This window comes from Zeus faber (assembly GCF_960531495.2).
Source record: "Zeus faber genome assembly, chromosome: 7".
Lineage (NCBI taxonomy): Eukaryota > Metazoa > Chordata > Actinopteri > Zeiformes > Zeidae > Zeus > Zeus faber.
In genome coordinates, this window is record NC_137203.1 from 15,840,321 (window position 1) to 15,857,314 (window position 16,994).

Sequence of the window (16,994 nt, forward strand, 5' to 3'; positions counted from 1 at the left end):
CAATAATAATATACAGTATATATGGTAAATACAACAGCCACAAATCCAGATTACACAGAATAAAAAAACAATTGCAGTGGATTGTACTGAAATAGATCAAATATAACGTGAATAACGTGATCTTTTTACCCGATACTGTTGAGAAGGGTCTATATTTTACATTAAAAAAATATATAATAATAATAATAATAATAATAATAATAATAATAAATTACCTTTATTTATATAGCACCTTTCATACACAACATGCCATTCAGAAAGTGCTTGACATTAATAAAAGTAATCTAACAATCTAATCTAATAGTAACAATCAAGGCAAAGCAAACAAGCAAAAATGCATTTAATTGATATAGGTTAATTCTGTATATGGACATTAGGCTTAGAAAATGAAAATATGAATGAAAGAAACTACCAGACAAAGAGGTGGGTGTATCCTGTGGAAAACCTCCTCCACAAATAGTGGTTGCAGTTGGTAAATTACATTAAGTTACTTTGTAAAAAACAATAGATAAACATTGATAAATATATTTATTGGATTTTCTTATTTTTCCCACAAGAACAATAATAACAAGAAAAATATATAAGCAATAAAACAAGCAAACAAACAACATACAAAAAAGCACCTCAGGTCAGCAAACATAAACAGGAGGTTACAAGAAATGGCTTACTGTACAGTATAATGCAGGTAAGTCACAGGTTACAAGAGTTCAGCTACAAGAGACTCCTTTTAAAATAATGGAAGGAAGATAAGGTCCAAGATAATTCAGTAGAACTGATCTGTTTTGTGTGTAGAATATTTGTAAGATATTCCAAAGGAACCAGCTCAAATACAACTTTCCTTTTTGATCGTCAATTGTAGAAATATTAATATTTTTCTTCCAGAAGCAAAAGTCAGAATGTTATATAAACTTTTGCCAGCTACAGTACTTATATTTCCACTTGGGAGGCCCAGGATCAATAACATTGGATTGATTTCTAAATTGTTATCAAATACCTTTTCCATTTCACACAATATTTCAAAGCAATACTTGTAATTTATGACATGACCATTGGCAAATGAGGGGTTAAAAGAGTGCCTGCATTTAGGGGATATACTATATGTATTATGTGTATAATTCTAAACTGGACTGCCTTTGTTCGAGTACAGATATATATCTTTTTGGCAAAACCCCAAACATCTTCCCATGTCTCCTTATCAATAGTCACTAACAGTTCATTCCCCCAAGCACCTTTAACCCTCTGTGTTCTAATAGGAGACATGACACTCATTACATCATAGAACAAACTAAGTAATAAAGTGCCTTATTTGTAAGAAACAAAAAAACAACTTGCTTTGCGAGCTGGTATTCACGTATAATTTGTTCAAATGACATCAGACTACTATTTGAAAATATGTCTCCCAATTCGGTTGTATCTTTGTTATCCCATTGCCGGAAGCCAAAACCAAACGTTCCTGGCAAAAATCCATGATTGTCAATGATTGTGGTAAATGACGAAGTTTAATTTGAACCTCCCCTCCTCGACTTATCTACAGGCCTTGGAATTATTTATAGTTATCGGATTGGCACAGTCAACTCTTACATTCTTAACATTTCCTAAAAAATAGTAGATCTTGTAATCTCCATTTTGATAATGATGATTCAATGTCCAGTTACCCATTCACATATCCCATTTATAAGTGAGCACACTTATAAATGAGTGCATATACTTGGATATTTGGCAAATCCACCCATAGAGCCTGGCAACTGCAGTGCTGCCATTTTCAGTCAAGTTCTACGTTTACTCCGTATGAAGGAGCTGAGCCAAGTATTCAAATCGTTTAGGACCCTATTCGAAAACAATATGGGAATCATTTTCAATGGCATAAAGCGATCTGGGTAACAAGATTGATTTTTACCAGGGCCATTCATCCTAACCAGGAGACAGGAAGTGAGTTCTAGCACTCTAAATCTTGTCTTATTTGACCAAGTAATGGAACAAAATCGGCTTTATACATTGGATTAAATGATGGGGTAACAAAAATACCTAAATAGACAAAACCAGAGGGGGCCCGTCCGAAAGGAAAGGATGGCATAGTATAAAGCAAGGCTTTCCAGGGGCACAATCTTATATCTTGATCTTGATCTTATATCCAGGAAATGTACAAAACAGGTCGATCATCCTAATGAGAGCTGGATCTGATGCCTCAGGGTTATATAAAAACAGGAGCAGGTCATCAGCATAAAGAGTTATTTTATGGCATACATCTCCGACTTGTAAACCATATATAGAGGGCATCTTTCTAATGGCCTCAGCCAGCGGCTCGATAGCTAATGCAAATAAGAGAGGTGACAGAGGACAGCCCTGCCCGGCACCCCTATGCATCAAAAAGTACTTTGAGCTTAACCCATTAGTCATGACTGCAGCTTGAGGGTTATTATACAAGTATTATGCATTATGCATTATACACATTTACAAAATGATTACAGAGGCCAAGTTTTTCTAATATTTAAAATAAAAAACAGCTCCCAACTTGGCCGAATGCTTTCTCTGCGTCTCGGGAAAGCACTAGGCCGTCTACAGATTTTTGTTCAAAGGCCTGAATAACATTAAAGAGACGTCTAACATGTGAGTTGAATTTCGGCCTTTTATAAAAACCTCTCTAATTAGTATGGGAAAAAGGTTCTAGCTAAAATTTTAGAAAGCAATTACATATATAATTGCTATGTATATATATATATATATATATATATATATATACACTCACGAACCAATTATTATGAACACCTGTACACCTACTTATTAATGCAATTATCTAATCAGCCAATCGTGTGGCAGCAGTGCCTAAATCCTGCAGATGCGGGTCAGCAGCTTCAGTGAATGCTCACATCAACCATCAGAATGGAGAAAAAATGTAATCTCAGTGTTTTGGACTGTGTGCCGGATCGTTGGTGCCAGGCGGGCTGGTTTGAGTATTTCTGTAACTGCTGATCTCCTGGGATTTTCGCGCACAGCAGAGTTTACTCAGAACGGTGCGAAAAACAAAAAAACATCCACTGAGCTGCAGTTCTGCGGACGGAAACGGCACGTTGATGAGAGAGGTCAACGGAGAATGGACAGAGGGGTTGGAGCTGACCGACAGACCACGGTTGCTCAGATAACCACTCTGTACAATTGTGGGGAGCGGAAAAACATCTGAGAATGCACAACACGTGGAACCTTGAGGGGGATGGAAATCAACAGCAGAACCACGTCTGGTTCCGCTTCTGTCAGCCAAGAACAAAAAGCTCAGGCAGCAGTGGGCACAGGCTCACCGAGACTGGACGGTTGAAGACTGGAAAAACGTAGCCTGGTCTGATGAATCTCCATTTCTGCCAAGGCACAGAGATGGTAGGGTCACAATTTGGCACCAGCGGCATGAGTCCATGGACCCAACCTGCCTTGTGTCAACAGTCCAGGCTGGTGGTGGTGGTGGTGGTGGTGTAATGGTGTGAGAGATTTTTTTCTTGGCACACTTTGGGCCCTTTAATACCAATCAATCATCGCTTGAATGCCACAGCCTATTTGAGTGTTGTTGCTACCATGTGCATCCCCTTCACGGCCACAATGTACCCATCCTCTAATGGCTGCTTCCAGCATGATAACGCACCGTGTCACAAAGCAAAAGTCGTCTCAAACTGGTTTTCATGAACATGACGATGAGCTCAGTGTTCTTCAGTGGCCTTCCCCGCCACCGGATCCGATCCAACAGAACACCTTTGGGATGTGATCGAACGGGGGTTTTGCAGCATGAATGTGCAGCTGACAAATCTGCAGGAATTGCGTGATGCAATCATGTCAACATGGACCAGAGTCCCAAAGGGAAGTTTCCAGCATCTTGTGGAATCCATGCCAAGAAGAATTGAGGCTGTTTTGAGAGCAAAGGGAGGCTCCTACCCAGTATTAGTATCGTGTTCCTAATAAAGTGTGTACATGTACAGTATATATATGATTTAACCGAGCGGGGAGCCTCCCTTACCTGGTCCCTGTGGACTTGGTCGGGTGGGTCACGGTCAGTCCCACCGTCCCACTGCAGAAAGTTTTTTGAAGAGGGGTGGATTGAAATTCCATACTCATCATTTTTAAGTGTGTGTGTGTGTGTGTGTGTGTGTGTGTGTGTGTGTGTGTGTGTGTGTGTGTGTGTGTGTGTGTGTGTGTGTGTGTGTGTGTGTGTGTCTCTTTATTCGGTCATCCTGTCACGCCATTAGACTTGAAGTAACTTAATTTCAAAGGGACGGGGTGATCGCATCATATCAACACTGTGTTACTTGTTTAGTTTCCATCTGAAGCTCTTTGCTACTATAGTAAAAAAAAATAAAATAAAAAAAAAGAGAAAGAAAGAAAGAACGATGAAACATAACAGGACAAGAATAAAAGAAAAGCAATTACAAAATGGGTATCATAGAAGGGATTAAATAAATATTATATTGATTCGATTCTCTCACCGCCTGCCATGGGACAATAGCTAATAAAAATTTCCAGGTTAGAAATATTTCCGCTGTTTGGAACAAAAACGTTTGGAAGTCTTATCCGTTAAAATAAATAATATTATACTGCATAGCGATTGGTTGGGTGCCTCTATTTTGACTGTTATAAGTTCACAGTCGGGGATTAGTGTTTGAATAATGAGTCATACCGTGTGGCTCACACGAAGTGTATACCCTGCCTTTCCTGGGAACTAATTTGTTTTATGCATTGTTCAAGTGACAAGTGGTGCCTTTACCTGGTGTTTTCTGTTTGAAGGGACTGCACTGTGGAAGTGGTATTTCCATGCTTTGAAGAACTGACAGGGCTTCGCTACGATAACGCAGATGTTGTTTGTGGCGCAATTTACAATGTCGCATTTACATAACCCAACCTCCATCAGGCGAAGTGGCACATCGCTGTGTGATGAGTTTTCAGTGTGTGGAAATCATGCCTTTCTTGTCGGTTCCTTTCTCCGTCCTGCACCCGGACCCACAGTGGGTTGCACGTGCGCCACCGTTGCTGCTTCTCTCAGTTTCTCAATCTTTTGGACGGACATAAGGCGACGTGTGCCACTCGAGTAAAGAAAGCCGGAGATGGCGATAGCTGGCGCTCCTTGTAATTATCCAATCAAATTTAATTTCGAGGGACTCAGCCCTCACTGACTAGAGTAGTTAGACGCATTTCAGCGAACGTACAGGTAAGAGCAGTATACCGATCAGGGCTTAGAACCAAAACAGTGGCTCAAGAAATGATGACATTTCGCCGCGGAGTTGTGTTTGTGGCCAGGACCCCAATCCCAGATCCCTAAGAAGATGGGATCCGGCGCCGGTTTGCTCGGTACGGAGTGTCTCACCGGAGTCACAGGGGACATTTTAGCTGGAGCCAGATTGACCGATGACCCGCGGAGGTCCGGGGCGGGGATCTGCCTCCGGCGCCGCATTTACCTGCTCGTCTTCCCAGAGCGCCGAGGCGTCTCCGAGAAACTTGACTTGTAAACAAGATGCATTCAAATGGCGTCGCTTGTTCGGCGGAGCGGAGCTTCTTCATGCAAAGCCTCGCAGGAACGGAGGGAAAAGTCGCTCCGAAAAACTTCCCTCGGCTCACAGACACGGATTCAAGGTCTGGTTTTTGCCCGCTTTACTGAGTATCCAGGAGGTGAGCTGTACCGTCCCACACAAACAGAAACAGAAACAAACTCCGACTGTGTCACACATTGACTTAATCAAATATGGAACAAAGTCAACACACACATATTTGTTTAACAAATGGCGTTTCAGATGGATCCGATAAATCGAAGCTCTGGCTGCAAGAGGCGGAGGAGACAGAGAACAGATGCGGCGCATTTAAGCGAAACGTTGATACAAATCATGCGGCTAGCTGGGATGTAGCAAGGACGATTTGTATTATTGACGTTGCTTTTCCACCCCAACATGTCAGAATGGACCAAAAGTGGAAAAGAAAATTTGAAATAAACATGTCTGCCGTTTTGAACCTCCAAATATCAATGAAGACATGTATATATGAATGACATCGTTTTCTACCCCATTGTGTCCCATTGTGTGTTGACGTGACATCTTCATAAATAGCATAACATCATGAAGTAGTGTGACATAAAGTGAGATACCGTGACATCACGATATCTTGAAGTACTTTGACATGAACAGATGTCAGGCAGGCCTTGCTCGGAATTTAATTTGTTTGTGCTTGGATTGTGCCGGTTGGGTCATTCAAAGTTATGTATAGCAGCGATCTAATTAGGGTTGTTGGGAGGTTACAGCTGATACGCAGCTGTAACATGGCAATGGTATCAAATGATATTGACTAGACCTATAATAGCATCAGTGAAAAGCACGTCGAGGGAGAATAACATGGGACCGAGCACCGGGCCCTGGGGGACCCCACGTGCGAGAGCGGGTGATAAAGAGACAGTGTCACCAATCATTGCAGAGAAGTATCATTTCAATAGATAATGCAGAGGGACGAGGAAAACCATGTGGCAGAGATCACAAACTGGCTGTTGGCCACAATCTTTGTGTATGAGTAAGTCATTTGGGACTCTGACAAGGCGGGTTCTGCGTTGTGCTAATGGAGGTACCACCATCAGTCATTTCCAGGAATTGGGTGGTGACCATTTTAAGGATTTTGTTGCAAAGGGGCGCCTGGGCAATACATTTATTATTTGGGGGAGAGAAGGATGAAAGTCCTTAGAAGGTGACAGACAATATTCAACCATGTCCAGGAGGTTTGAATGCAGCATCTCCAGGACCTGATGTAGTCATCTGGTGTCACAAATGTGTACAAACCAGCGGAGGGGAATGGCCTTTGGGATGACTTTTATTTTTGATGTTTTACAGCAACGACAAAAAAAAAAATAATACATGGCATAACCTCAACGAAGATGATCGGGGGTGACATCATTTACAACCCTGCAAATGACATTGAATCTGTTGCCGTTCATTTACAGCAAAAATATCTCAAAAATGATTATGATTATAGAACACTAACTGCTTCCACGTTTAATTAAACTCGGCGAAAACAACGATTATTATTATTATTATTTTTAACTACGGCAGTTTTTTCTGGGCGGACTTCTGACGTGAGCGATCCTCGGCCTCCAGCTTCATTTCGCCCGAACAACTTTCAGTCCAGTCATGGGCCCGTGCTGTCGGCCACCGAGACACTGGAGCTCTAAGTGCTTTGGTTGCTTAAGATCGCTGATGGGCAGAGTGCTGCTAATCCACTTCCCCCACCCCACATATCGACGAGGATCCTGTTGGAAGTCAAATATAGATTCACTTCATTCGGCGTGCCTTAGTATCCCTTTACCAACACGACGGCGGGCCGCATTGTTACAGCATCAAGGCTGTTTTTTCTTTGTAACTCGTAACGCAATCTTCATCGGGCTCGCGAGCCGTTGTTTCGTTCACCCGTTCTTTAAGATGCTCAGTGTAAGCAAGTAAGTGAAGATTATTTATGTGGCACCCGTCGGAGTGCTCCACAGGAAATAAAATAGGAGTAAACGAACAGAACTAAACAAAAGCCAGCGCTGCCTGTGCCGTAGCAGCTTGTTAAAGGTGTCGGCGGAGTCCAGAGATCTTAAATCCGGAGGGAAGGCGTTCCAGAGGCTCCAGCGCGGCTATTCAGCTTCTGCACCAAAAACACATTCCGCCTCAATTTGAAAACCGTCGTGGATAAAAAAGAGCCGAGGCGGCTGCATGACTGACAGTTGCGCGGCTTTTTATTCTTCAGTGCACTTTATTTCCTGAAGAAGAACCGCCGCTGGAACCGTCTAGGGCACCCTTTGCAACTGTTTTTAGAGCCCCCATTTCATATGCCGTTCTCTGCGGCGGGTGTAAAAAAAAAAACCTCTCAAATGTGTCATTTATAATTGATGATTCGTTTCCTCCGCTGCGTGGCTCTCAGGTACCGGGGAGAGCGGCAAGAGCACCTTCATCAAACAGATGAGGATCATCCACGGCGGCGGCTACACGGAGGAGGAAAAGCGGAGCTACGCCAAGCTGGTCTACCAGAACATCTACACCGCCGTGCAGGCCATGCTGCGAGCCATGGAGGTGCTGGGCATCCCCTTCTCCGACCCCGAGAGCCAGGTACCTCCGCCGGGTCCGAGGCGGGCGCCAGCTCATACTCAGTCAGATAAATCCTGTTCCTGTCGGTGGACTGGAGGATTTCAAAGGAACTACCAGAAGGAGAAAGCTTCAGTCCCAGTTCCAGCAATGCCAGACACGAACGGGTGGGACAACCTCACCTGAGCTTGAGTATGAGCTTGGGACGTACAAAACAAAGGCAAACAAAACGACACAAAAAAATTGATCTCAAGTTAAGAGGACAGTACCGGTTTCAAATGGAGTTTTGGCCTAGCTTCCTGTTCGGCACACACATTTCACATTTTACCCCCGACCATACAGTAGCAAACATTTTTATATGTTTTTTTTCGATTATCTTTAGATTTTTCACGTGAAAAATAAAAAAAAAGAAATATATATTTTTTAAATGAGCTTCTGGTCCCACGGAACTACAGTAACACAAATCCATATTTTGTGATTCGTGATAGGTACTTAATTTGTAATTTACTTATTTGAAAATTTATTTTGAAAGGAATGGGAAAATTCCATTGATTTCTCAAATCTAAAATATGGCAAAATTAAGTAACAAGAATAATACATCATAAAAAAAATATATTGAAAAATCAGTGGGATCAGGTGATAATTTTACAGCGTTATGGTCCTTTAAAGAATTTTTTTCCCACTCAATAGATATATATATTTTTTTGTCCATCTCCTACCTCAGATCCAGTATATTTTCTTTAAACCAAACTGAGGCAGAGTTAACTTTAACCCACAATTATTAGGGGTCCATCCCGGCTCTATTATTATTATTTTATTCTGATTATTATTATTTTCCCCCTCCTTGGCACTTTTCGGGCTAAAACTTTCCGGAACAGGGCGAACCGCGGTTGAAGTGTCGTTGGAACCGGAACATCGCAGAGAGCTCGTGGCTCGAGTTTCATGCAAATCGATCCACACACGGAACAGAAATGACTGAAAAACTGACTTAATTTGACAGGAAGTAGCCGGACGTTCGGCTACTTCCAGTCAAATTTCGTCTGAAAAATTCCTTATAAATGTGCAGGTTGTGGCTCAGAACGTCCATTCGCGCCGTGCATGCCGTAGAATCAATCGCCCTGTAGTGGTTTGATACACGTGCGTGCGTGTGTGCGTGTGTGCGTGTGTGCGCATGTGTGCGTGTGCGTGTGTGTGTGTGTGTGTGTGTGTGTGTGTGTGTGTGTGCGCGTGTGTATATGTGTGTGTGCGCGCATGTAATGTAATGTAATGTAATGTGTTACCAGGTCACCGTTGCCCCCTACGGCATTAACCGGTCAAACTTCCCTAAATACTTCATTATTGCCCCCCCACCAGACCAAACGTCGACTTTCCGTCTCTGTGGTTGCAGCTCTACTTCCACCGACAACACGGTGAATTATAACAGGGTTTGTTTTAGAGGCATTAATGGACGATTGTTTCAGAGAAACTTCATTCAGCTGTAGGAAGCTGCATCCTACAGCTGAACGTAGCAGACGTAAATGAGAAGGGAGAACGCGTTAAATAGTGAGGAGCGCTTCCATAATAAGTCAAATTCCAAATCAATGTTAATGTCCAATAAATGTTGTCTGTATTACATTACAGGCAATGCATCTATTTAGCTATTTAACTGAGTTCTTCAATTGTAGATTGTTAGCACAATAAGTGCAATAAGGTACAAATTGAAAGTAACATGTATTTATTATGTTTGTGAAATAACACGTATTTAATGTGTTTGTTATATAAAATAATTACAAAGTTTATGTAATTACAAAATAATTACAAAATAAGGGCAAAGAATAAAGATGACTGTTATGGCTGGACAGTCAAAAAATAGTTGGACACAACAAATTCGGGTCAGAGTCAGGCTGAATTCTGTAGTTTGATGCCGGATTACGGAAAATCTGCAAAATGTAATACATACCTAACACGACTAAAATGGACCCCGTGTATTGCTGCCTGTAGCTATATTTATTATTATTATTATTATTATTATTACTGTAACTATGCACCACAGCTACACTTATGGTAATAAATAACAATAGAAGGAGTCAGGCTGAAGAATCAAAATATTCTACTGAAATAATTGACCACCCTCCCTCCAGACCTCCCTACCTTCTGTACCTCACACCTGGTTTCCGGGCAAAAAAGTAGTAGCGAGAAAAGGTCACATTTGGGTCACTCTCCCATTACACCTTATCGTAGCTGTGTGTTTATTTATGTGTGTGTGTGTGTGTGTGTGTGTGTGTGCGTGCGCAGGGCCATGCAAACTGTGTGCTGGGGGTGGAGGTGGACAACGTGGACGCCCTGGAACAAAGCCACGCTGAGGCCGTCAGGAGGCTGTGGAAGGATGGAGGAGTGCAGCAGTGCTACGACCGACGCCGGGAGTACCAGCTCTCCGACTCCACCAAATAGTGAGCGAGAGGAGGAAAGGAAAGACGGAGAGAGGACAGATCGAAAAACGGCATCACCACATTTACGCACACATACTGCACATGCTCCGCTCATCGATGGGACGGAGCTTGTCGCTGATACAACCCACTAATAATGGATGCACTTCCTTATCAAACAGCAGTAGAAGATACTGGAAGGATTCTGCCAAATATAAATGTATTGTTTATTATTAGGTTTATTGCACATTGCATAGCTGTTTTATTGTTAATGATTTTTTTTTTTCCGTCTTATTTTTCAGTTTATTTTTTATGGTTTATCGTACATTTTTGCAATTCTTTGGTGTCATTGTGTTGGGTCGTTGCAGGGTCAGGGAGCTCCTTTAATGCTTCCGTGTTTGCCTTTCTTCTTCTGCCGTCTGTTTTTCCTTTCTAAATATTTTGCAGCTACCTTAGTGACGTGGACCGCATCGCGGAGCCCTCTTACGTGCCCAGCCTGCAGGACATCCTGAGAGTCCGCGTCCCCACCACGGGCATCATAGAATACCCCTTCGACATGGAGAACGCCATTTTCAGGTGGGAAAGTATAGTGCACGTTGTATAACTACTAATACTAAATACCGTTATCAGCCACGCCCCGAGCATCCCTCACTGAGCCCATTGGCCCCCGTCTTGGCAGGATGGTGGACGTGGGGGGTCAAAGGTCGGAAAGGAGGAAGTGGATCCACTGCTTTGAGAGCGTCACCTCCATCATCTTCCTGGTGGCACTCAGCGAGTACGACCAGGTCCTGGCCGAGTGTGACTACGAGGTGAGGACCCGGTTCGCCGTCGCCTCGGAGAGGCACCAGATTTCATCACTTATCGTATCGTATATGCAATTCATGGCTCGATACCCGTCAGAACCGCATGGAGGAGAGCAAGGCGCTGTTCAAGACCATCATCACCTACCCCTGGTTCCAGCGCTCCTCCGTCATCCTCTTCCTCAACAAGACCGACATCCTGCAGGAGAAGATCATGTACTCCCACCTCGCCAGCTACTTCCCCGACTTCACAGGTTGGTTCGAGTGTCGTGTTTTGGATACAGTGTGTGCCTGGAAAATCCTGAACACTTTGTCCCCCACCCCCCAAAAACATGTTCTTCTGATGCACAGAAAAACCACTGTCCAGCCTGTGACATTCGAGTCGATCGAATGTTACGTTTTCGAAATTTGGGTCCACCTGATAGATAGCGCTGTGGATTCAACCGCGCCGTTCACGTGGCCATTTTTAGGATCATTTCATGCACGCATGAACGACCCATTCCTTCGATCACCTACTTCGATAAACAAAGCGTTTGCAAGCTGCAAGGGGATTTACAGCTTCCAGTTCTTATTTTACAATCCAACTCACTTCACTTCAATAGGGCTCTCGGCCCTAAGGAAACTATAAGATGTTCAACTTGTTACTGGATAAAAGGCTGACAAAAAATTCATGTACTTTTAATCTAGCACACTAAATGCGCCCCTCCCTAAAAGTTGCGAGCCCAAAGCGGCAGCCCGGTGTACCGTTTGGTGACTGAATATACATCGTACGACTATGACTGTGACATCGCAGGGCCGCAGCAGGACAGCCAAGCGGCGCAGGAGTTCATCCTGAAGATGTACCAGGAGCAGAACCCCGACAAGGACAAGACCATCTACCCGCACTTCACCTGCGCCACCGACACCGAGAACATCCGCTTCGTGTTCGTGGCCGTCAAGGACACCATCCTCCGGCACAACCTGAAGGAGTTCAACCTGGTCTGACGGGAGGAAGTGCAAATGCGGAAGCAAAACATATTGAAAGTTGGGTATCAAAATGAAAATACAGGTTTTTTTTTTGTTTTGTTTTTGAGCGTGGAGAACTACATAGTCGAAGCAAGCAAAATGCAGATTGCGTTGGGGTTGAATTTCTCGGTCAGTTTGTCCCGGGAACTCAGGAACTGAAGGAAGCACTTCCAAGCAAACCTCCAAGGAAGTGGCTCCTTCCAATCCAGGTAGAAAATGGTTCATATTTATCATCATCTGTGTCAATTACATATTTATTCAAATAAAAATGAGAAAATATACAAATATAATTGAATCATTTGAGTTCTCAAACCGATATTGAAGACAGCTTTACCCTGTACAACACAGCTAGAAAGTGATGGGAAGGCATGGTACCTTTAACGTAAAATGTTTACTCTACATTGTGTAGACTTGTACTGTAAAATACTACGCAGCAAGCCGCTCAAGTGCCTTGTTTAACGCGACTACCACTCTATTTCTTATTCAGATGTAAATATAATCTGCAGCTGAGTTTTTCTGCTTTTCTGGGTGTGTATGTTGGGGGAGGGGGGGGGCCCATTTCTTTTCGTCTTTAGAAATGTTAAATATATTTATCCTAGTTTTTAAATGCACAATAATGGTTGTTTAATTAAAGATTTGTTGAAATTTGTTGTGAGTTTATTACATCTTCAACGATCGGTTGAAATGGGAAAAGATAGTCAAAGGTTCTTCAACAATCCTGAAATCTAATCACATTTAAAACATTTTATTAAAAGAAAATAAAGACAAAATAATCCAGGTAACAATACATGCTTCTGTGATTACATTGCTTCGAAAAAAAAAAAAAAAAAGGAGGAAAAAATGACAATAAGTCAATAGAAATATTTAATTACATTAATAGCATAAAACCCAAAACCAATCCAAACCTTTAAAATTAGAGTACATAGCAGCCGAGGAAGATATTAATTGCATTATTTAATTTAAATAGTCGAGACTTTCTTTTCTTCTATATAGAATTTTCATATATTTGTGGTATAAAAACATAAAAATCACAAAATTACAATATGCAATTCTGTTATAGATATGTACACAAATGGGATTCTCTCGGATCAATGTACAGCGGCTCAAGGAGTAAAACATAAAAAATAGCATGCCTCTAAAATGTACTAAAACATTAAGCAAGACGCTTTTTCCCTTTTAGTTAATCCAGCAGAATGACGGGGGGTGTAAAACGCATTAAAGGAGTTCAGGTTTTTTTTGTGTTTTGTTTTTGGTCACTCTCGGTGTAAAAGCAGGAACCACCGCATTCGATTTTGTTTTCAGGATCCAAAACAAAACGGACACTGAGTTCTGATGTGATGAGCATGCTGTAGCAAACACTGCATTCTTCACTCGAGCGAAGCAGGACCTTTTTCTTTTTACGTTTTCTTTCAACAGATGGAATATAAATTTTCGAATGGTAAGGTTTTAATAAAAAAAAACAAAAACAAAAAAAAAAACATTGTGTGTTTGAATTACAGATGGCACACATTGATAGGTGTGGTTTTGGGCGTGGTACCGGCAGAGAAAGTGCACAAGATCCACAGCTAATATAAAAGAAAGACTTGACAAAAACACACCAAGCACTCCGACAACATGCAAATATACTAATCTCTCCCTCTCACCAACAATCAGTGTCCAACAGGGTTTGTAGCTCAAGTTACTGATGCAAGGGATCCAAAAATAAGACGTTTGCTTCCATTCACCTACAAGTAGTAGCAGCAAATACAGACACCACACAAAAACCTGAGAAGAGGTTTTTCCATTGAAATAAAAAAAGGAAACTTTTTTTATAAATGAAAAAGAAGGAATGAAATGAATGAAAGACAATGAATGAGAAATGATTCTAAAATGAAAATGTTTATTGACAACAACAGGACAGCGATTAATCGGTGGCAACAAACGACAGAATAAAAAGAATGAAAAAAAGATTCCACCTGATGACCCGTGTGGAGAAGAGAAAACATAGAATCACCTCAGTCCAATTACAAACGGAAAGATGAAACAAATAAACACAAACAGAAAGATGAAACAAATAAACTGGTTTTATTACACGGCTCTGTGGAATACTCGTTTCTGATTGGCCAACAGCCGCAATCCGCGGTCGGTTATCGCCGAATAACAACCGCCGGCCGTTAATAATGACGGCTGTCACGGCAACCACTTCCCCGCTCGGATGCACAAACTAGACACGGTAGTTGTAAAATCATTTGAAATGAAGATTCTGTCTCAATGTATTCATTTATTTAGGGAGTAGCCGTGTAATAAGCGGAAGCCCCTTCAGAGTGATACAAGACCTGATACAAGTCCCCATCACCCCGTCGGGGCTAATTTTGGAATAATGCCCGGCTGGCTGTACATTATCCCTCATTTGAGAAAACCAAATGAATGCTGTCACTCTGCTACCGAAGACACACAAACACAAAAAGTACACTGCACAACCTTTGAACAAAACTATAAATATGCTCAAAAAAACGACTTCATTTCCGGCGTGAGACACATAACTGGGCGCGTCCTCGAGTTTTGCCCAAACGCCTCGGGCAGAACACGGAAGCCTACACACGGGACTAAGACGGACAGGGACCCAAGGCTAGCGAGGCAGCACTTAGCGTCTCCCTTCTAGCTGCCTTCATTAATCCTCACACTCCTCACTCCAATCCTGCAGATGCGGGTCAGCAGCTTCAGTGAATGCTCACATCAACCATCAGAATGGAGAAAAAATGTAATCTCAGTGTTTTGGACTGTGTGCCGGATCGTTGGTGCCAGGCGGGCTGGTTTGAGTATTTCTGTAACTGCTGATCTCCTGGGATTTTCGCGCACAGCAGAGTTTACTCAGAACGGTGCGAAAAACAAAAAAACATCCACTGAGCTGCAGTTCTGCGGACGGAAACGGCACGTTGATGAGAGAGGTCAACGGAGAACGGACAGAGTGGTTGGAGCTGACCGACAGACCACGGTTGCTCAGATAACCACTCTGTACAATTGTGGGGAGCGGAAAAACATCTGAGAATGCACAACACGTGGAACCTTGAGGGGGATGGAAATCAACAGCAGAACCACGTCTGGTTCCGCTTCTGTCAGCCAAGAACAGAAAGCTCAGGCAGCAGTGGGCACAGGCTCACCCAGACTGGACGGTTGAAGACTGGAAAAACGTAGCCTGGTCTGATGAATCTCCATTTCTGCCAAGGCACAGAGATGGTAGGGTCACAATTTGGCACCAGCGGCATGAGTCCATGGACCCAACCTGCCTTGTGTCAACAGTCCTGGCTGGTGGTGGTGGTGGTGTAATGGTGTGAGAGATTTTTTTTTTTTGTTGGCACACTTTGGGCCCTTTAATACCAATCAATCATCGCTTGAATGCCACAGCCTATTTGAGTGTTGTTGCTACCATGTGCATCCCCTTCACGGCCACAATGTACCCATCCTCTAATGGCTGCTTCCAGCATGATAACGCACCGTGTCACAAAGCAAAAGTCGTCTCAAACTGGTTTTCATGAACATGACGATGAGCTCAGTGTTCTTCAGTGGCCTTCCCCGCCACCGGATCCGAATCCAACAGAACACCTTTGGGATGTGATCGAACGGGGGTTTTGCAGCATGAATGTGCAGCTGACAAATCTGCAGGAATTGCGTGATGCAATCATGTCAACATGGACCAGAGTCCCAAAGGGAAGTTTCCAGCATCTTGTGGAATCCATGCCAAGAAGAATTGAGGCTGTTTTGAGAGCAAAGGGAGGCTCCTACCCAGTATTAGTATCGTGTTCCTAATAAAGTGTGTACATGTACAGTATATATATGATTTAACCGAGCGGGGAGCCTCCCTTACCTGGTCCCTGTGGACTTGGTCGGGTGGGTCACGGTCAGTCCCACCGTCCCACTGCAGAAAGTTTTTTGAAGAGGGGTGGATTGAAATTCCATACTCATCATTTTTAAGTGTGTGTGTGTGTGTGTGTGTGTGTGTGTGTGTGTGTGTGTGTGTGTGTGTGTGTGTGTGTGTGTGTGTGTCTCTTTATTCGGTCATCCTGTCACGCCATTAGACTTGAAGTAACTTAATTTCAAAGGGACGGGGTGATCGCATCATATCAACACTGTGTTACTTGTTTAGTTTCCATCTGAAGCTCTTTGTTACCATAGTAAAAAAAATTAAATAAAAAAAAAAAGAGAAAGAAAGCAAGAACGATGAAACATAACAGGACAAGAATAAAAGAAAAGCAATTACAAAATGGGTATCATAGAAGGGATTAAATAAATATTATATTGATTCGATTCTCTCATCGCCTGCCATGGGACAATAGCTAATAAAAATTTCCAGGTTAGAAATATTTCCGCTGTTTGGAACAAAAACGTTTGGAAGTCTTATCCGTTAAAATAAATAATATTATACTGCATAGCCATTGGTTGGGTGCCTCTATTTTGACTGTTATAAGTTCACAGTCGGGGATTAGTGTTTGAATAATGAGTCATACCGTGTGGCTCACACGAAGTGTATACCCTGCCTTTCCTGGGAACTAATTTGTTTTATGCATTGTTCAAGTGACAAGTGGTGCCTTTACCTGGTGTTTTCTGTTTGAAGGGACTGCACTGTGGAAGTGGTATTTCCATGCTTTGAAGAACTGACAGGGCTTCGCTACGATAACGCAGATGTTGTTTGTGGCGCAATTTACAATGTCGCATTTACATAACCCAACCTCCATCAG

General features: G+C 42.6%; 1 protein-coding gene across 1 annotated transcript in view; it reads left to right on the forward strand.

Annotated features, from left to right (window-relative positions):
• LOC307232809 (guanine nucleotide-binding protein subunit alpha-14-like) overlaps positions 1–12,258 on the forward strand; it is a gene marked incomplete at its 3' end in the record, with an annotated part of 13,914 nt that extends 1,656 nt beyond the window's left edge. Inside the window, exons 2-7 of the mRNA XM_080003983.1 lie at positions 7,909–8,093; positions 10,344–10,498; positions 10,922–11,050; positions 11,154–11,283; positions 11,375–11,528; positions 12,068–12,258. Coding sequence (XP_079860109.1) covers positions 7,909–8,093; positions 10,344–10,498; positions 10,922–11,050; positions 11,154–11,283; positions 11,375–11,528; positions 12,068–12,258 — 944 coding nt within the window. The remainder of the gene's footprint in view (positions 1–7,908; positions 8,094–10,343; positions 10,499–10,921; positions 11,051–11,153; positions 11,284–11,374; positions 11,529–12,067) is intronic.
• Between the last annotated feature and the right edge of the window lie 4,736 nt (positions 12,259–16,994).